General features: G+C 39.2%; 2 protein-coding genes across 3 annotated transcripts in view; one reads left to right on the forward strand and one right to left on the reverse strand.

Annotated features, from left to right (window-relative positions):
• LOC111538788 (cytochrome c oxidase assembly protein COX15 homolog) overlaps window positions 1-22,614 on the forward strand; it is a 62,314-nt gene that overhangs the window by 35,834 nt on the left and 3,866 nt on the right. Inside the window, exon 9 of one of the 2 annotated variants that reach the window (XM_023206393.3) lies at window positions 1,655-3,912. The exons of the other annotated variant lie outside the window; for it this stretch is intronic. Within the exon in view, the coding sequence (XP_023062161.1) occupies window positions 1,655-1,720 (66 nt within the window). The 3' untranslated portion in view covers window positions 1,721-3,912. Of the gene's footprint in view, window positions 1-1,654; window positions 3,913-22,614 lie in introns of those variants that run through there. 2 annotated transcript variants of the gene reach the window in all.
• Window positions 1-22,614, reverse strand: part of ENTPD7 (ectonucleoside triphosphate diphosphohydrolase 7) — a 59,271-nt gene that overhangs the window by 13,157 nt on the left and 23,500 nt on the right. Inside the window, exons 6-9 of the mRNA XM_023206390.2 lie at window positions 18,446-18,549; window positions 15,595-15,651; window positions 12,474-12,607; window positions 2,070-2,236 (exon numbers count right to left, since the gene is read on the reverse strand). Of these exons, the coding sequence (XP_023062158.2) occupies window positions 2,070-2,236; window positions 12,474-12,607; window positions 15,595-15,651; window positions 18,446-18,549 (462 nt within the window). The remainder of the gene's footprint in view (window positions 1-2,069; window positions 2,237-12,473; window positions 12,608-15,594; window positions 15,652-18,445; window positions 18,550-22,614) is intronic.

A 22,614-nucleotide genomic window follows, 5' to 3' on the forward strand; every position in this document is an offset into this window, starting at 1 on the left:
CTCTTAAAAGTGCAAAGAACCTTATCATGCGGAGTGTGGTTCTAATGTTTAAAAATACAACTGGTAGGGGATGAGGTGGGAAGGGCTGTGGGGAGAGATTCCTGAAGAGCGATGCAATGGCTGGCAATGGTGATGGACTCCACACCTGCCTCTGAATGAGCAGTGCTGGAACAGAACAGGCACAGCACCAGCTCCAGGAAGCCACCTGCAGAGCCTGGAGCCTCTGAGTTGGGAGAAGAGTGGAAAGCTTTGATTCCCACCATGGCTGTAACACAGTTCCAGTTATTTCAAGTTTATACTTGCCTAGCAACCATATTCTCATTCCTCAAAAAGATGAGTATGAAGATCTGTTCAAGGACAGAAATTAAGTTGGGGTCCAAATAACTTTGCCAATTGCAGTTAATTATTCATCAGTTCCTAAACAGATGTTAAAGAGTAGATTTCTTAGAATGAGAATGTACCCACAAGTGTAAAGACTGAGGGTAAGAATGGAATGAAGCAGTACAACAGAACACTTTACAACAACTGGAACCGACTATTTTAAGGATGTGACACCAACTATAAGGAAAACTCAGAAAATTGTTATTGAGAAGACAAAATGATCATTTTGTCATCTCAGGCAACAGGTTAGTAGACTGGCAGCTATGCAAGATATGCCTTTTACTCATCAATCACCTGAAGTAGGTGACTTAGCTACTTGGCAAGAAAATAGCAATGCATGGGAAGAAGAAGATGCAGTCTGGCAAGAAGTAGTACGGAGGCAGCAGAAAACAGCAGACAGAAAAGAAAGCAGTAGAACAATAAAAGAAGAAAATGGAAAAGGAAGCACAGCAGCTAATGAAGAAGAAAAACCAAAACTGGTGTGACACTTTCACAGCAAATGATCTTCAAACATCATAGTGCCAGCAGGAGACATCTGAGCACCTCAACCCAAGCAATGTTTGTATAGATTTAGGAGTACTTTCAGAACACAAACACACCACTTGATTTTAATGCATTTGTCAATCATCCAAGGCACCAGGATTCATCCAAGGCACCAGGATTCACCCAAAGCACCTTGAAACTCCTAGAGACTAAGACTTACAAAAACAAAAAAGCCTTCTGGGACAATATTTTCTTCAACATGCTGTAAATATAAGATAATTGATTGCTGTGGATAAATTATTACAAACGGGATATACCAGTACCTCTTCAAGCTAGTGTTCCTAGCTAAATGGTTAAGTATACATAGGTAAGTGTGTTGTTTGCTTAGTATCAGCCCTACCCTTTCACCTGTGGTCCTTCTCTCAGTGATTGGGTTTCTCATCCTTCTGGTTACCTAGGCTAGACCCTCAGCACTGCTGACCATCCTCCCTGCCCTACCTACACCACCACAAACAATCACCCAATTACACCGGTTTTCATTCCAAAATTTTGTGTAAATTTTATCATGGAAAAGAACTCTGCTTTCTCTTATGCTTTCCTTCAATGTGTATAATGATAAAATAAATAATTGTACATACTTAAACAAGAAATCCCACCACATTATGGTCTAACTACTTCATCTGGTACTCAGATGAAGAATCTGTGATCTGTCCAATGCTAAAGGAAAAATTGACTATTCTGAATTTGATGAGAGACCAAATTTTAACTACGCTTGCTTTTTATCTTTTAGACATACTACAGAACTGAACTCCCACTAAAGATGCAACTGCACTGTAATTCAACAAACATGTCTTAAACACTTCCCTGCAGAAGGAACTGCTGGCAGCTACACTATATATTGTACATAATTGGCAATTTAATTCATCTCCCTTTTCCCATGATGTCAGGTCTGAATATGGGAAACAGCAAGAGATCACAATAAGCTACTGTACTTTATTAGTCCTAATAACAACGATCAGAACGTACCCTCACCCAGAGTGGGACTGCTAATAGAGGTCTTTAAGAGATGCTACCCCATTGGCAGGGGTAGTCAGAAAGAAGGAGGAAGCAGGGACTTATCTATCTTAGGAGGATGTGAATATTTCTCCCTAATATCTGCAGCCTGACATTCTATTTCAGAAACTCAGATCCCATGTCAAATGTACCTGTTTTTGTTAAGAGTTTCATTCAGAACAAGGTCTTCGTAGCGCTGCCGGGCAAAGTTGCCTCCAAAACCCAGAAAAGTTGTGACGTAAACCCTGTACACATGTTCAGTGTGTTGCACGTCACAGCCCAGGTTGAACTCAGCCAGCAGGATCTTCACAGCTTCTTCCTATAATACAATACCAAGAGAAAAAAGGGAATTTCAGTTTTGGTTGCCTTCTAGAAAGCTATGACATTGCTAATACACCATTGCTATGACTACTCTTTAAAACATCTTAAGCATTCTTTCATCTTCAAAGCATTATTTTAAACAAAGACACAAAATGACAAGACTGCACCAAAAGGTACAAATTAGACACTAAATTAAAAACTAAATAAGAAATTAGAAACCAAAAACACTATCTGTAGTTATATATGGGGTAGAATTACTACAGATATCATTTTCTCACATGTATTTTTCTGTATTTTCTAATTCCCCACAATGGGAATGTGTTATTTTAATAATTAGGAAAAAATCCTTTAATAAAAATTAATTTAAGGAATTCTGTGGATCATCATAAGATCTATTCTGTGGACTTTTCTTTTTCTTTTCTTTTCTTTTTTTCTTTTTTTTTTTTTTGAGACAGAGTCTTGCTGTGTTGCCAGGCTGGAGTGCAGTGCCTCGATCTCAGCTCACTGCAACCTCTGCCTCCTGGGTTCAAGCGATTCTCCTGCCTCAGCCTCCTGACTAGCTGGGACTACAGGCACGTGCCACCATGCCCAGCTAATTTTTGTATTTTTAGTCGAGATGGGTTTCACCGTGTTAGCCAGGATGGTCTTGATCTCTTGACCTCATGATCCGCCCTCCTCAGCTTCCCAAAGTGCTGGGATTACAGGCGTGAGCCACTGCGCCCGGTTCTTTGGCCTTTTCTAAAATTATCCAAGAAGCCCTAAGGTTCCTTGTGACAGGTTTGGGATTGGGAAAGTTCAATTTTATTGTACTTCCATGAAAAGGTCCTATATTTTTTTCTTGAACCTCAAGGGCAGAGGCTGAATTAATCATATTCCTCAGCTCATCCCACATTATCATGGCAAAGCCTCTCTTTTGCTTTATTTATTTATTCCCTTTTATCTTTATACTTACTGTCATTCCCACTCTCTGCCATGGGCAACCATTCTAATGTGTTATGTATAATTTTTGTATATATGTATTGTTATAAAATGAGGATTCTTCTTGTTTTGAATGTATTATTTTTAATTTGTGAAAATGCCATTGTGCCTGCAATTTCACTCCAAGGTATATACCAAGAGATCCAAAAATTGGAATGGGCGTGGTGGCTCACGCCTGTAATCCCAACATTTTGGGAAGCCGAGGAGGGTGGATCACTTGAGGTCAGGAGTTTGAGACCAGCCTGCCCAACATGGTGAAACCCCGTCTCTACTAAAAATACAAAAATTAGCCAGGCATGGTGGCAGGTGCCTGTAATCCCAGCTACTCAGGAGGCTGAGGCAGGAGAATCGCTTGAACCTGGGAGGCAGAGGTTGCAGTGAGCCGAGATCATGCCATGGCACTCCAGCCTGAGTGACAAGAGCGAAACCCCATCTCAACAAACAAACAACAACAACAACAAAACCTATGTACATAGAAAAATGTGTACATGTTCACAGCAGCACTGTGCATAATAGCCCAAAAGGGAAAACCACTGAAATGTTCATCAGCTGATAAATGGATAAACAAAATACAGCATGGTTGGTCATACGATGGAATGTTATTCAGCCACAAAAGGGAATGAAATACTCATACCACGAGATGGATGAACCTTGAAAACATTTTGCTAAATAAAAGAAGCCAGATGTAAAACACCACATATTGTATGATTTCATTTATACAAAATGTCTGGGATAGGCAAATCCACTGGAGAGAGAAAGGGGATGAAAAGTTGTCCGGGGTAGGGAGAGGAGAGAAAGAGGAGTGACTGCTAATGGGAAGTGAGTAGGGAGTGAATATAAGGTTTCTTTTTAGGGTGATGAAAATGTTCTGGAATTCAATAGTGGTGGCTGCACAACCTTGTGAATGTATATAACTTTGTGAGTTGTACAAAAAAAGATATTAGGCATTCAGGATTATTTAAAATGTTTTAAATGCTAGTGCATTGTCTCATAGTTTCTTTCAGTTTTACCAAGTGCTAGGATTCATCTTGAAGAGCCATTATATTGCTATATGTAATTTTTTTTTTTCGTTTTTTTTTTTTTTTTTTTGAGACAGGGTCTCACTCTCACCCAGGCTGGAGTGCAGTGGCATGATCTCGGCTCACTGCAACCTCTGCCTCCCAGGTTCAAGCGATTCTCCTGCCTCAGCCTCCTGAGTAGCTGGGATTACAGGTGCATACCACCATACCCAGCTAATTTTTGTATTTTTAGTAGAGACAGGGTTTCACCATGTTGGCCAGGCTGGTCTTAAACTCCTGACCTCAGGTGATCCACCCGCCTCAGCTTCCCAAAGTGCTGGAATTACAGGCATGAGCCACCATGCCCGCCTGCTATATGTAAATCTAATTTGTTGCTTACAAGTATGCATTCTGTACCAGTGTTGCTTTCCATAACAGTGTTGCTTTCTAAATCTGCACACACACAGAAGTCATTTAAGATTTGAAGCCCCAGTGCCACTTGTCACCTATTTCTTAGTATCAGAACCATGCCTTTGTTTTACCTGTTGAATGCATACTGACAAATATAGACTAAAAAGTATCACAACCTAGTTAGTCCCCCACATTTCCAACCCCAGCATGAAATTCTCTGCTGACTGCTAAACTCACATTTCCAATAGTCCTGTGGATATTCTGACACCTATGTTCCTTGGGTATCTTAAATTCAACATACCCAAAATTGAAGTCATTAGTTTTACAACTTCTGAACTAGAAGACCAGATAGACGCTCTCATCCAGATCTCTCAGGACAATACTGTTTGCTTAATATCACCCCTGCCTTTACCCCTGTGGCTCTTCTCTCAGTGACTGGGTTCCTCAGTCTTCTGGTTATCTAGGATAGATCCTCAGCACTGCTGGCCATTCTCCCACCCTACTCACACTACCACAATCAATCGCTCAATTACATTGGTTTTTCACTCCAAACTATTCCCTGAAATCTGTCCCCTCCCTTTTGTTTCCACTTACTTTGTCTAACTCACTCAAGGTTCCGTGACCTATATTCTTTCTCCTACTGACACAAAAATTCTTTCACTACAAAAAACAGATCAGATCACAGCCACACAATTAACATCGTCACAAAATTCAGAGCTGGGAAGGACCTTCACGTTTAATTATTTTATAAATGATGAAACTGAGGCCCATGTGACTGCCTTACTCAAAAACCTTTGGTGGTTTTCCACTATCTATGGAAATAAAAGCCAGTCCCCCTATGATAGCACTCAATACTGCTCATGATTTAGCTCAATCTTATCTTCCCAGCCTTAACTACTAGCACACCTGAAAATCCTATACTGTAAAAGGCTATTCGTCATTCCCTGGACATTCTGGCCTCTCTGCTGCTTTTTCTGTGCCTTTGTACATAGTGTTCCCACCATGCAGGTGGCCTTCCCTCAGCCTCTACTATGCAAACAAAAAAGCCTACTCTCCTCCAAGGCCCAGGTAAATACTTTATCTTCCATGAAGTCAGAATGGCTCCCATTCAACTTTGCAAACCAAGTTGGCCCTGCCAGTCCCCATGTTGCCACAGCTCTCTGTTTAAACCAGATGGTCTCAATGATGGGCAATGTCCACCCTGCCCCACACATCTGGCAATGTCTAATGTCTGGAGACACTTTTGATTGTCACAACTGGAAGAGGGAGGGTTGTTACTGACATCTGGTAGAGGCAAAAGATATCATATAATGCATGGGATAACCCCTGATGACAAAGAATTATCTGACCCAAAATGTCAAGAGTGCCAAGGATGAGAAGCCCTGGTTTAGATCAAGTTAAGCACTGTTACAGTCTCCCGGATATCACAAGCTGTCTCCACTGACAGATAAATTATAAGTTTTTAGGGACAGTGTAATTAACTTGTCTATTCCTTGTACGTAATGTTGTCTATTCCTTGCACAAAATAGGTGCACATAACAGGTGTACATAATGGGTATACAAAAAGTGCCTGTGTAGAATGAAACTTCTCCCTCAAAATACATTTAAAAAAATTTTTTTATTATTATACTTTAAGTTCTAGGGTACATGTGCACAACATGCAGTTTTGTTACATATGTATACATGTGCCATGTTGGTGTGCTGCACCCATTAACTCATCATTTACATTAGGTATATCTCCTAATGCGATCCCTCCCGCCATGATAGACCCCAGTGTGTGATGTTCCCCATCCTAGTCCAAGTGTTCTCATTGTTCAGTTCCCACCTATGAGTGAGAACATGCAGTGTTTGGTTTTCTGTCCTTGTGATAGTTTGCAGAATGATGGTTTCCAGCTTCATCCATGTCACTACAAAGGACATGAACTCATCCTTTTTTATGACTGCATAGTATTCCATGGTGTATATGAGCCACATTTTCTTAATCCAGTCTATCATTGACAGACATTTGGGTTGGTTCCAAGTCTTTGCTATTGTGAATAGTGCCACAATAAACATACGTGTGCATGCGTCTTTATAGCAGCATGATTTATAATCCTTTGGGTATATACCCAGTAATGGGATGGCGGGGTCAAATGGTATTATTTCTAGTTCTAGATTCTTGAGGAATCGCCACACTGTCTTCCACAATGGTTGAACTAGTTTACAGTCCCACCAACAGTGTAAAAGTGTTCCTGTTTCTCCACATCCTCTCCAGCACCTGTTGTTTCCTGACCTTTTAATGATTGCCATTCTAACTGGTGTGAGATGGTATCTCATTGTGGTTTCGATTTGCATTTCTCTGATGGCGAGTGATGATGAGCATTTTTTCATGTGTCTGTTGGCTGCATAAATGTCTTCTTTTGAGAAGTGTCTGTTCATATCCTTTGCCCACTTTTTGATGGGGTTGTTTGATTTTTTTTCTTGTAAATTTGTTTAAGTTCTTTGTAGATTCTGGATATTAGCCCTTTGTCAGATGGGTAGATTGTAAAAATTTTCTCCCATTCTGTAGGTTGCCTGCTCACTCTGATGGTAGTTTCTTTTGCTGTGCAGAAGCTCTTTAGTTTAATTAGATCCCATTTGTCAATTTTGGCTTTTGTTGCCATTGCTTTTGGTGTTTTAGTCATGAAGTCCTTGCCCATGCCTATGTCCTGAATGCTATTGCCTAAGTTTTCTTCTAGGGTTTTTATGGTTTTAGGTCTAACATTTAAGTCTTTAATCCATCTTGAATTAATTTTAGTACAAGGCATAAGGAGGGGATCCAGTTTCAGTTTTCTACATGTGGTTAGCCAGTTTTCCCAGCACCATTTATTAAATGTGCCTTGTAGCACAGTTTGAAGTCAGGTAGCGTGATGCCTCCAGCTTTGTTCTTTTGGCTTAGGATTGTCTTGGCAATGTGGGCTCTTTTTTTTGTTCCATATGAACTTTAAAGTAGTTTTTTCCAATTCTGTGAAGAAAGTCATTGGTAGCTTGATGAGGATGGCACTGAATCTATAAATTACCTTGGGCAGTATGGCCATTTTCATGATATTGATTCTTCCTATCCAGGAACATGGAATGTTCTTCCATTTGTTTGTGTCCTCTTTCATTTCATTAAGCAGTGGTTTGTAGTTCTCCTTGAAGAGGTCCTTCACATCCCTTGTAAGTTGGATTCCTAGGTATTTTATTCTCTTTGAAGCAATTGTGAATGGCAGTTTACTCATGATTTGGCTCTCTGTTTATCTGTTATTGGTGTATAGGAATGCTTGTGATTTTTGCACATTGATTTTGTATCCTGAGACTTTGCTGAAGTTGTTTACCTGCTTAAGAAGGTTTTGGGCTGAGACAATGGGGTTTTCTAAATATACAATCATGTCATCTGCAAACAGGGACAATTTGACTTCCTCTTTTCCTAATCGAATACCCTTTATTTCTTTCTCCTGCCTGATTGCCCTGGCCAGAACTTCCAACACTGTTGAATAGGAGTGGTGAGAGAAGGCATCCCTGTCTTGTGCCAGTTTTCAAAGGGAATGCTTCTGGTTTTGCCCATTCAGTATAATATTGGCTGTGGGTTTGTCATAAATAGCTCTTATTATTTTGAGGTACATCCCATCAATACCTAGTTTACTGAGAGTTTTTAAGATGAAGGGCTGTTGGCCGGGCACGATGGCTGAAGCCTGTAATCCCAGCACTTTGAGAGGCCGAGACGGGTGGATCACGAGGTCAGGAGATCGAGACCATCCTGGCTAACACGGTGAAACCCCGTCTCTACTAAAAAAATACAAAAAAAACTAGCCGGACGATATGACGGGTGCCTGTAGTCCCAGTTACTCCGGAGGCTGAGGCAGGAGAATGGCGTAAACCCAGGAGGCGGAGCTTGCAGTGAGCTGAGATCTGGCCACTGCACTCCAGCCTGGGTGGCAGAGCAAGACTCCGTCTCAAAAAAGATGACAGCTGTTGAATTTTGTCGAAGGCTTTTTCTGCATCTATTGAGATAATCATGTGGTTTTTGTCTTTGTTTCTGTTTATATGATGGATTATGTTTATTGATTTGCATATATTGAACCAGCCTTGCATCCCAGGGATGAAGCCCACTTGATCATGGTGGATAAGCTTTTTGATGTGCTGCTGGATTCAGTTTGCCAGTATTTTATCAAGGATTTTTGCATGGATGTTCATCAGGGATATTGGTCTAAAATTCTCTTCTTTTGTTCCTGCCAGGCTTTGGTATCAGGATGATGCTGGCCTCATAAAATGAGTTAGGGAGGAATGATTCCCCCCATTTCTATTGATTTGAATAGTTTCAGAAGGAATGGTACCAGCTCCTCCTTGTGCCCTTGGCAGAATTTGGCTGTGAATCTGTGTGGTCCTGGATTCTTTTTGGTTGGTAGGCTCTTAATTATTGCCTCAATTTCAGAGCTTGTTATTGGTCTATTCAAGGATTCAACTTCTTCCTGGTTTAGTCTTGGGAGGGTGTATGTGTCCAGGAATTTATCCATTTCTTCTGGATTTTCTAGAAGAAATGGATATGCATAGAAGTGTTTATAGTATTCTCTGATGGTAGTTTGTATTTCTGTGCGATCAGTGGTGATATCCCCTTTATGATTTTTTATTACATCTACTTGATTCTTCTATCTTTTCTTCTTTATCAGTCTTGTTAGCGGTCTATCAATTTTGTTGATCTTTTCAAAAAATCAGTTCCTAGATTCATTGATTTTTTGAAGGGTTTTTTGTGTCTGTATCTCCTTCAGTTCTGCTCTGATCTTTGTTATTTCTTGCCTTCTGCGAGCTTTTGAATGTGTTTGCTCTTGCTTCTTTAGTTCTTTTAATTGTGATGCTAGGATGTCAATTTTAGATCTTTCCTGCTTTCTCTTGTGGGCATTTAGTGCTATAAACTTCCCTCTACACACTGCTTTAAATGTATTCCAGAGATCCTGGTATGTTTTGTCTTTGTTCTCATTGGTTTCAAACCACATCTTTATTTCTGCCTTCATTTCGTTATGTACCCAGTAGTCATTGAGTAGCAGGTTGTTCAGTTTCCATGTAGTTGAGCGGTTTTGAGTGAGTTTCTTATTCCTGAGTTCTAGTTTGATTGCACTGTGGTCTGAGAGACCTTTTGTTATAATTTCTGTTCTTTTACATTTGCTGAGGAGTGCTTTACTTCCAACTATGTGGTCAATTTTTGAATAAGTGCCATGTGGTGCTGAGAAGAATGTATATTCTGTTGATTTGGGGTGGACAGTTCTGTAGATGTCTATTAGGTCTGCTTGGTGCAGAGCTGAGTTCAATTCCTGGATATCCTTGTTAATTTTCTGACTTGTTGATCTGTCTAATGTTGACAGTGAAGTGTTAAAGTCTTCCATGATTATTGTGTGGGAGTCTAAGTCTCTTTGTAGGTCTCTAAGGACTTGCTTTATGAATCTGGGTGCTCCGGTATTGGGTGCATATATATTTAGGATAGTTAGCTCTGCTTGTTGAATTGATCCCTTTACCATTATGTTATGGGCTTCTTTGTCTCTTTTGATCTTTGTTGGTTTAAAGCCTGTTTTATCAGAGACTAGGACTGCAACCCTTGCTTTTTTTTGTTTTCCATTTGCTTGGTAGATCTTCCTCCATCCCTTTATTTTGAGCCTATGTGTGTCTCTGCCCATGAGATGGGTCTCCTGAATATAGCACACTGATGGGTGTTGACTCTTTATCCAATTTGCCAGTCTGTGTCTTTTAACTGGAGCATTTAGCCCATTTACATTTAAGGCTAATATTGTTATGTGTGAATTTGAACCTGTCATTATGATGTTACCTGGTTATTTTGCTCATTAGTTCATGCAGTTTCTTCCTAGTGTCAATGGTCTTTGCAAGTTGGCATGTTTTTGCAGTGGCTGGTACTGGTTTTTCCTTTTCATGTTTAGTGCTCACTTCAAGAGCTCTTGTAAGGCAGGCCTGGTGGTGACAAAATCTCTCAGCATTTGCTTGTCTGTAAAGGATTTTATTTCTCCTTCACTTAGGAAGCTTAGTTTGGCTGGATATGAAATTCTGGGTTGAAAATTCTTTTCTTTAAGAATGTTGAATATTGGCCCCCACTCTCTTCTGGCTTGTAGTTTCTGCCGAGAGATCTGCTGTTAGTCTGGTGGGCTTCCCTTTGTGGGTAACCTGACCTTTCTCTCTGGCTGCCCTTCATTTCAACTTTGGTGAATCTGACAATTATGTGTCTTGGAGTTTCTCTTCTTGAGGAGTATCTTTGTGGTGTTCTCTGTATTTCCTGGATTTGAATGTTGGCCTGCCCTTCTAGGTTGAGGAAGTTCTCCTGGATAATATCCTGAAGAGTGTTTTCCAACTTGGTTCCATTCTCCCCATCACTTTCAGGTACACCAATCAGATGTAGATTTGGTCTTTTCACATAGTCCCATATTTCTTGTAGGCTTTGTTCATTTCTTTTTACTCTCTTTTCTCCAAACTTCTCTTCTTGCTTCATTTCATTCATTTGATCTTCAATCACTGATACCCTTTTTTCCAGTTGATCGAATTGGCTACTGAAGCTTGTGCATGCGTCATGTAGTTCTCGTGCCACGGTTTTCAGCTCCATCAGGTCATTTAAGGTCTTCTCTACACTGGCTATTCTAGTTAGCCATTCATCTAATCTTTTTTCAAGATTCTTAGCTTCTTTGCGATGGTTTGAACATTCTCCTTTAGCTCAGAGAAGTTTGATCGTTTGAAGCCTTCTTCTCTGAACTCGTCAAAGTCATTCTCCATCCAGCTTTGTTCCATTGCTGGCAAGGAGCTGCGTTCCTTTGGAGACGAGGCGCTCTGATTTTTAGAATTTTCAGGTTTTCTGCTCTGGTTTCTCCCCATCTTTGTGGTTTTATTAACCTTTGGTCTTTGATGATGGTGACATACAGATGGGGTTTTGGTGTGGATGTCCTTTCTGTTTGTTAGTTTTCCCTCTAACAGTCAGGACCCTCAGCTGCAGGTCTGTTGGAGTTTGCTGGAGGTTCACTCCAGACCCTGTGTGTTTGGGTATCACCAGCAGAGGCTGCAGAACAGCGAATATTGCAGAACAGCAAGTGTTGCTGCCTGATGGTTCCTCTAGAAGGTTCGTTTCAGAGGGGCACCCTGCCGTGTGAGGTGTCAGTCAGCCCCTACTGGGAGGTGCCTCCCAGTTAGGCTACTCAGTGGTCAGGGACCCACTTGAGGAGGCAGTCTGTCCGTTCTCAGATCTCAAACTCTGTGCTGGGAGAAGCACTACTCTCTTCAAAGCTCAGCTGGAAATGCAGAAATCACCTGTCTTCTGCGTTGCTCACACTGGGAGCTGTAGACTGGAGCTGTTCCTATTCGGCCATCTTAGAACCTCTGAATCTCAAAATACATTCTTTACATTCTAGTGGGGTAAGGATTATTAGAAGCCCCAGAATGGAATCATCAGTAAGGGGAAAGGGAATAACATTTATTGAACAATGGATATGTATCAAACATTGTGCTCCAGAATGTAAATGCATTATCATGTTTATCCTCAGGCAATGGCAGGAGACACCTAGTATAGTTATAATTGTTAAAATGTATCGAACACTTATCATATGCTGGGCAGTTTGCTAAATGCTTTACAAACATGGTATTATTTCATTCTTACAACTTTATGAGGTAGATACTATTATTATCCCTTTTTCACACAGGAGGAAGCTGAGGCTCAGAGAGGTAACCTACTCAAGATAACGCAAGCTAGCAAGTATCTGAACAAATATTTAGAGCCAGGCAGGTTGGTCTAAGTCCAAAGACAGTGTCCTTCCTTCTCAAATATTAGCATTCCTAGCAGCTAAATTTCCCTAAAAGCTAAAGTACCTGCTTTGCAGGAAGGACAGAGGTTGAGGTAGGAACTTCATAAGCAATTTGGAGAGAGGCTCCTCCCATATCCAGTATCCCTACTGTTCTTCTCCGTCCTGCTGCCAATTCCTGGGTAGCCTCAGCATCTGATTCTGAAATAAATAAGAGAACAAAAAGGCTCTAGTAATTAAAAAACAAAATTAAATCGAACCCCCAAAACAGCAATCCCTTAAAAATTTGAAACCATGACTCACACCTGTAATCCCAGCACTTTGGGAGGCCAAGGTGGGAGGATTACGTGAGCCCAGAACTTCAAGACCAGCCTGGGCAATATAGTGAGACATTCTCATAAAAAAAGTTTTTTGTTTTGTTTTTTTAATTAGCTGGGCATGGTGATGCACACCTGTAGACCCAGCTACTCAGGAGGCTGAGGCCAGAGGATCATTTGTGCCCAAGAGTTTGAGGCTGCAGTGAGCTATTATTGCGCCACTGAACTCTAGCCTCAGTGACAGAGAACCTGTCTCAAAATAAAAAATAGAAAGCAAACAAGTATACCAACTGAATCAACTGTATATTGCACAAAGAATAATTCTTGCAAATTACTTAACATGACATTTTGACTACGTATCCCTAGTGGGATATAGCCTAAGCACAGAAGAAGCAAGTATCTTAAGCTACATCCCAGTAGTCTTATTTGTTAACAATATTATTGGTTTTATTATTTAAAAATTATGAAGGGAGGCCGAGACGGGCAGATCACAAGGTCAGGAGTTCAAGACCAGCCTGATCAACATGATGAAATCTTCTCTACTAAAAATACAAAAATTAGCTGGGCATGGTGCCACACGCCTGTAATCCCAACTACTCGGAAGGCTGAGGCAGAAGAATCTCTTGAACCCGACAGGCGGAGGTTGTAGTGAGCCAAGATCACACCACTGCACTCCAGCCTAGGCGATAGAGCAAGACTCTGTCTCAAAAAAAAAAAAATATATATATATATATATATATATATATATATGAAATACATTGTGGAATAAAACAAATAAATGTTTATGTCAATATCTTTAGGAACAAAGATTCAGCATAATAGAACAAAAAGGATATAGGTATAAAAATCAGATAATTAATAACACCCTATAATCTTAAATATGAGTCAGAAATATGACTATGAACTCATGATTTATTTTTCTGTTTCTAAAAAATATGTATTTCCTAGCTCTGTTCACTGAAAAGGCCTAGAAGCAATGATATCCCAGGAGTAATGACCACCTGTGGTATCTGGACCAATAATCTCTAAATACCATCTTTCACTAAAAGAAACCAGGGCTCTTTTAAAAACAGGCCAAGGCCGGGCGCGGTGGCTCAAGCCTGTAATCCCAGCACTTTGGGAGGCCGAGACGGGCGGATCACGAGGTCAGGAGATCGAGACCATCCTGGCTAACACGGTGAAACCCCATCTCTACTAAAAATACAAAAAACTAGCCGGGCGAGGTGGCTGGCGTCTGTAGTCCCAGCTGCTTGGGAGGCTGAGGCAGGAGAATGGCGTCAACCTGGGAGGCGGAGCTTGCAGTGAGCTGAGACCCAGCCACTGCACTCCAGCCTGGCGACAGAGCGAGACTCCGTCTCAAAAAAAAAAAAAAAAAACAACAAATATAAACAGGCCAATGCCAGGTCTAGGGTAGAAAGTATACAAGATGACCGTGGAATACATTGCTGTAACAGATAGCAAGGGGAATATAAAAGAGTATTGGGGTCCTATTAAAAGGATACAGGAGCCAACCTAAAGATGATCCTAAAAATAGTAACAATGTCGTGGGCTCTAATGCATCTAATATGTTAAAATCCATGAGTTCATAATAATAATTAAAACTTTTTTTTCACTGGTTACCTTTGGAAGTTGCTAGACACCAACTCATTATTCAGAAATGTGATAAATAAAAAGAATCAAGAATTTATTCTTTCCCATAAGAACTATATGTCAGGGTAACCAAAGAGTTGATCAAGCAAAGTTCATTACATAAAAATTCTAGCTGTTAAATGCAGAAGGAATGACAGAATTAGAAATATCAACATTTTGCAATCTCCAATGAAAAACATATCTAAGCAATGATCACAATCGGCTATTACAACCATTCCATGAAAGGCAGATAAGGAATTTTAATACTAAATTAGATCAGGCTGATAATACTTGAACCCTCAGTACCTGATCAGTCTGAGCATGACAAAAAGTAAGTCAACCAGACATTACAAAATTCCTGATGTGAGTAGTGGGAAACACACAGCACCTTCTATGATTTAGATGGAATTGGATCTGAGTCTAATCAAACATCTATATCTGACCTCCAGTTTAAAGGACATGTGAGGGGATAAGAAACATGTTAAAGAAAACATGTTAACCCCACAAAGATTTGGTCAATCAAATCCAGCATGTGGCAAATTCTTTCTACCAGAGGATCCAATTTTTTCTTGGTTTTAAAGGCAGGGGAGTGAGGTGGTAAGATCAAGCATTATAGATGAAAAGAGACTAAAGAGACATATTAACCAGATCCAATGCATGACCCTTGTTCAGATTCTGATTTGAACAAGCCCACTACAAATAAACATTCTTGAGAAAATCAGGAAAATCTTTATCTGGGTAGGGTATTAGATGAGTATTGTATGATATTAGAAATTGTTAATTCTGTTAAGTTTAAAAATGGCATTATGGATATATTTTTTGTTCATTTTGAAACTCGTTATCTGTTGTAGATACACACTGACATACATGAAAATAAAAATTACCTGTCTGAGGTTTGCTTTTTAAAACATCCAATGAGATGTTTTTTAAAACATCCAATGAGAAAAAAAAACCTTTGATACATGGGAGGAGATGGGGGAGAAATGGCAAAACATTAGTAAATATTGAGTCTGGGTAATGGGTCCATGGAGGTTCATTTTATTATTCTCCTTTTGTGAATGTTTGAAACTTTCCATATTAAAAAGTTAAAAAGAAATAAAAGAAAGCAAATTAGGACTGGAAAATGAAGCATTTTATGTTTGAAAAAAGAAAACTCAAAAATTGCATTTACATGCTACTGATGGGTTATAACTTAAACCTTCAGCCCTTAGGTAAATTGTCATAAAAAGACATATTACTCACCATCCTCGTGGTCGAATCTTCCCAAAACAAAGTTGATTCCAATCCATGCATAAACCCCTAAGTAAGAAATATAAAAGCCCTCACTTAATTCTCTACTGCTATGCCATGTATACACCTCTCCCTTAGGGCTTCTCTTTCCTCTTTTTCTTGGAAAAAGTAATCATGGTATTTTATTACATACTCTCAATGCAGGAATTTCAAATCTTTCATCTTGTGATTTTTTTTCCCTTTTAAAATTATTTGCATCTTCTAAATTTCCTCAATGAATAGAAATTAATTGTGTAACAAATGTTTAGGAAATATAAATCGTATGAATGTCATGAAGATATTGAAAAAAAAGAAAAAAATGTAAATCTTGGAGTTCTAGTTCTGGGCAATCTTGTCTCCCCACTGAATACAAATATAAACTCTAGATAGAATGCATGGAGTAGCTTTCTGAAAACTCTGAAAGTAAATGATAATGAGGACACTGGGAAAGAGACCAGGGTTTAAACTACTACCAAGCCAGTAGTGAGTGTCCCATTTTTTCTCCCTCAGATATTACCTCATCTAGACTCAAGAGCAGCTTGAAACATGAAAGTAAACACCAGGTGTGAACAGAGGAACTTCAACTCATTTTTGGTCCAAAGAACAGAAAAAGGAATGCCAAAAGTTCAGAGAAAATAGGGGAAATCTCCGCTTTTTTTTTCTTTCTTTCTTATTTTGTTCTCTCTAACCTCAAGCAACAGAAGTAGAAGTTGAGTAGGTACCTAAAACTCTGAGGGCTTTGAATTCTTTTCTCTGACCAGAGAAACTGTAGCTTCAAGAGTGTGAGGCAAATCCTATTGTTTATTTTGTCTCCCTCTGTCCTCCCACTACTTGTCCCTGGATGCAGATGCAATCATGAGAAGTGCATGGCAGAGAGTGGGCAAATTAAAGCCCTGGTATTCTGACAGGAGGATCATGAAAGGGAGCTCCAAGGAACCAGAAAGTGTCAGGGGGATCACAGATAGTAGGGAGCAAAGTTGTGTATGAACCCCTGGGCTCACCTCCAAGCTACAAACACATGGATCTGACCCTAAACAATATACAAACAGCTCTGAGAACTGAACTACAGGCTAGGTCACCGCGCAGGTTCCAGATTAGCCACTAGCTGACATATGAGACAAATCCAAATAGCAGTGGCCAAAGCTTTGAAAAATGAACAGGCCAGACGCGGTGGCTCACGCCTGTAATTCCAGCACTTTGGGAGGCTGAGGCGGGTGGGTCATGAGGTCAGGAGATCAAGACCATCCTGGCTAACACGATGAAACTCCATCTCTACTAAAAATACAAAAAATTAGCTGGGCGTGGTGGCACATGCCTGTAGTCCCAGCTACTCGGGAGACAGAGGCAAGAGAATCACTTGAACCAGGGAGGCAGAGGTTGCAGTGAGCCGGACCATGCCACTGCACTCCAGTCTGGACGACAAAGCGAGACTCTGTCTCAAAAAAAAAAAAAAAAAAAAAGAAAGAAAAAAAAAAGGAAAAGAAAAGAAAAATGATCTCACGGGCCAGCCACAGTGGCTCACACCTGTTATCCTAGCACTTTGGGAGGCTTAGGCGGGTGGATCACGAGGTCAGGAGTTTGAGACTAGCCTAACCAACATGGTGAAACCCTGTCTCTACTAAAAATACAAAATTAGCTGGATGTGGTGGCACATGCCTGTAATCCAAGCTACTTGGGAGGGTGAGGCAGGAGAATCGCTTGAACCCGGGAGGCAGAGATTGTAGTGAGCAGAAGTCACACCATTGCACTCCAGCCTTGGCAACAAGAATGAAACTCTGTCTCAAAAAGAAAAAAGAATCACGGCCCACAGAAAGCAGGTCAGAACTCCAGATCAACTGCCTCCTAAAACAATAAAAAAAACAACAACAACAATGTTCTCTTTGATTGAAACAGGACCCAGAGTCTCATAATGTAATATTCAAAACGTCCAGGATAGAATATAAAAATAATTGGCATACAAAGAACCAGGAAAATCTCAACTTACAAGAGAAAAGCCAACCAAAAGATGCCAACTCTGAGATGACACATATATTGGAATTATCAAAGATATTAGAGCAACCATATAACCAAGAAATATGAGCAGTCTTACAATGAATGGAAAGATAGAAGGTCTCAGCAAAGAAACAGAAAAGAAAAGAAATAGAATATTAAGAAGATCGAAATAGAAATTTTACAACTGAAAAATGCAATACTGAAATTTTAAAAGGTAAATCTTTTCCCATGTATATGTCTGCAACTAGAAGATATATAAGATCTCCTTCTCGTTTATAAGAAATGTAAATATAATTCATCAAACTGGCCACATTTGGCTACATGAGAACACATATTCACTCTAAAAGTACAAATCCAATAATGTGAGATTCCAGGGAATTATCAATACTGCATAGTAACTGCAATGAAGGCATAACAAAACAAAAGTAACTCATTCTGATCATCCCTTGAAATTAAAGTTTCTCCTTACTTTAATAATTTACTTTACATTTGACTTTGACAAACTCAATACAACTCCTAGAACTATATATGTTTCCAAAAGTATAGTTAGCTAACCAAATATCCAGTTGAAATCATTAAATACTAATACATTCTTATAAACACAGGACTAAGTTAAAAAGAGATACACATTTTTGACTTCCAGAAGGAGCACTCTAAAACAGATGCCAATGCAAAATATGCAAATAATCAAATCAACTATGTAGCAGAATCAAGAAAATTATTGGCAGAATAATTAAAATCAGATATATAGAATAATTCTAAACACTCGTTAGAGAGGCTGTGCCGTGGTTGGCTTAGAGGTGAACCAGCTGCACCCCTTAAGGCCCAGTACCTTCCTGCTTCCCAGAGATCACTTCTGCCTGAGACTGTGAAAAGAGGAAGTCAAACTCCAGTGGTAAATCTTTCACTAGGTCAGCCAAGATAGCCAACTGCTTCCTGCAAGAAAGAACAAAAAATCCCAAAGTTAGTCACTAAACTCTCTTCTCATAAATTGCCTCAACTTGTCCTTCTACTTAGCCTTGTCATGACCTCACTGTTCACCTACCTCATCTACTCGTCCAGCCCTGCTTCTTTTTGGTACCGCCTTTGATTTTAAAAGTTTAAACTGCCTCGAGGTATATCCTCCTACCTAAAAGGCAACATGGTAATAGTGATACTTTCCCCTTATACGATGTTATTATTCAAAGAGTGTTAAAAGATGAGACTATGAGACTATGGTTCTATGACTCTCACAGGCTGAGTACAAATAAGTCACAGGAAACTGCAGCCAAGTTGCACAACCTATAAAATTGAAGTAATTACATTATTCCTCACCCTGTAAAACAAAGATGTTAAATTAAGGAACACAATCTCATCCTCAAATCTTACACAACACAGAAACAATGCTTCACATTACCACACAAGAGGTACTGTTGGTTCCATAAGTTTTAATATAATCCTTTACATAAGCTAACAATTAACTTTTTTTTTTGAGACGGAGTTTCACTCTTGTTGCCCAGGCTGGAGTACAATGGTGAGATCTCGGCTCCTGCAACCTCTGCCTCCCAGGTTCAAGTGATTCTCCTGCCTCAGCCTCCCAAATAGCTGGGGTTACAGGCGTGCACCACCACCCTTGGCGAATTTCGTATTTTTAGTGGAGATGGGGTTTCACCATGTTGGTCAGGCTGGTCTCTAACTCCTGACCTCAGGTGATTCACCTGCCTCGGCCTCCCGAAGTGCTGGGATTATAGCGTGAGCCACCTTGCCCAGCCACAATTAACTTTTTAATCTCCTTTTCCTTATTTCAAGGGTTGATTTTGTTTTCATTGTCAAAATCTTACCATTTGAAAACCCTAGCTCGGGATCAAAATCCAGAGGACATAACAACATTTCCAATTTGGGGAAAACATTTGAAACTTCGCATCTATAGGGTTGTCTTTCCTCTAACATTTTAAGCATGTAATCAGTATTATCAAGCAAAGGAAAGCAAAGAAACAAAGGTAGAAGTAATATGAATCTAGAGAAAATGTTAGTTAAAATAAGATAAATTATCTTGGATTAAAAAATTATTCATTACAAAAATATTCTACTGGCTCAGACAGTTGTCAGTACTACTTGATGAAGACTGTTGTTAGCACTTCAAAGTGAAGATCTATATTTGAAGTAATAATCTTCCAATATAATGTCAAGTATAGTTTCTTAAAAAGTTTATTGTTATACATATTAAATTCTTGCAATAAGAATTTCAAATGGGGACCAAGAATGGGTATTCTTCTGTCCCTACTGGATATGCTTCTAAAATCCTCAGAGAGGGTTCGCTGGTTTTGGCAACGATATGGAAGAATGGGCACCAACATATGTTGCCATTAGCTATGCAAATTACTAGTACAGGCCAGGTGCAGTGGCTCATGCCTGTAATCCCAGCACTTTGGGAGGCTGAGGCAGGTGGATCACCTGAGGTCAGAAGTCTGAGACCAGTCCGGCCAACATGGTGAAACCGCATCTCTACCAAAAATACAAAAATTAGCCAGGCATGGTGACAGACACATGTAATCCCACTTGGGAGGCTGAGGCAGCAGAATCGCTTGAATCGGGAGGTGGAGGTTACAGGGAGCAGAGATCATGCCACTGCACTCTAGCCTGTACGATAGAGGGAGACTCCATCTTCAATAAGTAAATAAATAAATTACTAGTACAACCTTTCTAAAGGGCAATCCAGGATCATGTTTCAAAATGTTTCAATGTGTTTAACCTTTGATCCAGCTGTCATACTTTTAGAAATTAATTCCAAGGAAATCATCAGACAAGAAAATAAAGAAGAAAAATACTGCATTATTTATAATGATGAAAATTATTTATAACAATGAAAAACTGGAAATACCATATCATAGGGATTGGTTAAATAACTTATGGCACAGCCATGTGATGTAATGCTATACAGATGTTAAAAAAAATGAAGTCTACTTATATCTACATGTATAGACCTGAAAAAATAAAAGATGTCCAATACACTTTACAAAACAGTATGTATAATGTGATTCCATTTATGCTAAAAAAAAACAAAAACCCAAATCATTCTTCATGTATACACAGTGACAGGATAAAGCTTTCATTTTCTAAAATTCAATATAGTTTCTTTATTTAAAATGCTTTTAAAATGGCAAAATGTTGATAATTGTTCAAGCTGGGTGGTGGGTAAATGGGGATTTACTGCACTGTTCTCTTTACTTTTATACACATGTGAAATTTCCTAAAACAAAAATTTTTATTAAACACCACCTTGCATTATGTTGTAATTTTTAAGGGATTTTTTTAAAACTGCAAAATAAAAGGGAGGTAGAAAAAATTCTGTTAGTCCAGGCCTTTGGCAAAGAAATAAAACTAAATGCTAATAAATTAAAAATATAGTCTAAGTGATTCAACCCTATTTTGAATCTGCTTACAAATGCTAATAAATTAGCAAAGCATTAATCATACAAAACAGATTTTTGTGCTGATAGTCACATCTATGCCAACAATTAGCTGGACTTAGAAGCAGCAATTATTTCATAAGCCCAGAACAGATGTATGTATTATTTAGAGAGGTGACCAGAAAACAAGTAGAAAAAGAAAAAAAAAGGCAAATTTCTTTAAAAACTCTTAAGATACAATAAATGTTAATATTCAGAGTTTCCACATTGACAACTAACATCTTAGACAAATAAGGTGAAGCTACACATACAATAAATGTTAATATTCAGAGTTTCCACATTGACAACTAACATCTTAGACAAATAAGGTGAAGCTACACAGTGGGTTTTATTTGGATGGAAACTTCTTTGACAGAGGTAATACTGAACAGTGCCAGGAGGTGAGGCAACAGTCTCCTTTGCTCCAAACACACTGAAGGTAGCCAAACTACCAAGTGGGTTCCTCTGCCCAGCTCATCTGGTCAATTCTGCCTTTTTAACCTCCAAGTCAGCTTTTTCTCTGGCCTCCCTCCCCTTTCCTTGGCCTTTCATAGACTTTGTAATGTGGCACCTGCTCTTGTGTCATGTATATTCTTCCCAGGGTTTCTAAAATTTTTGAACAATATGAATATCACCCATGTCACATAAAAATTCTTAATTGCATGCACAGTATGATTGCAACTTTGTGGAAATTACATATATGTGAACAAAGAGGAAGGAAAACAACAAAATGAAACAGTTTTGATAGGGCAGCAGGGTTGTAAGTTGTATTGTTTTGTTTTGTTCATTTTTAAGATTTCCTTTAAGGAGGTAAGGTTGCAGTTACAATATTTAAAGTTTGGTTTTACAAATAAGTAAAAACAAAACAAAAAATTTTTTAAAGACTGAAATGTATGGGGCAATAAGGGAACTAAAAAACCTTTCATGTTGACAAATGGCTATATAAATAATCTGCTTCTCGACAGTAAACCAGTCAGTAAACCAGTAACTGTGAAAAAAAGTGCACTGAAAGAAGCATTGCTGCTATATGTTATGTTGTCTGCATGTCTGACATAAGCCATGGAGCCCTACATGTATGGCTGAGGTTTTTGTTGTTTGCTGTTGTTTTAAGGAAAGAAAGCCAACTATAAAATTTAAACGTTGTAAAAAAACAAACAAACAAACAAAAACTGCTATTGACCAAGGGAAAATATTTAAGCTAATAAGGAAACACCTGATGCCTATGAGACCATGAACATTCCAGGAGGATGAATTCTAAAGTTAAGGTTGACAATGGTCTCTTTGATATGACAGCAAAAGCACAGGCAACAAAACATCAACAAGTAAGACTATATCAAACTAAAAAGTTCTGTACAGGAAAAGAAATAATCAACAGAGTAAAAAGGCAAGCTACAGAATGGGATAAAATATTTGCGAACTATACATTTGGTAAGGGGTTAATCTTTCAAACATTTAAGAAACTCCTACAACCCAACAGCAAAAACCCTATTAACCCAATGTAAAAATGGGCTAAAGACTTAAGTAGACATTTCTCTATTCACAGAAATGGCCAACAGGAACATGAAAAGTTGCT

Source organism: Piliocolobus tephrosceles, chromosome 9, assembly GCF_002776525.5.
Source record: "Piliocolobus tephrosceles isolate RC106 chromosome 9, ASM277652v3, whole genome shotgun sequence".
NCBI classification, from domain to species: Eukaryota; Metazoa; Chordata; class Mammalia; order Primates; family Cercopithecidae; genus Piliocolobus; species Piliocolobus tephrosceles.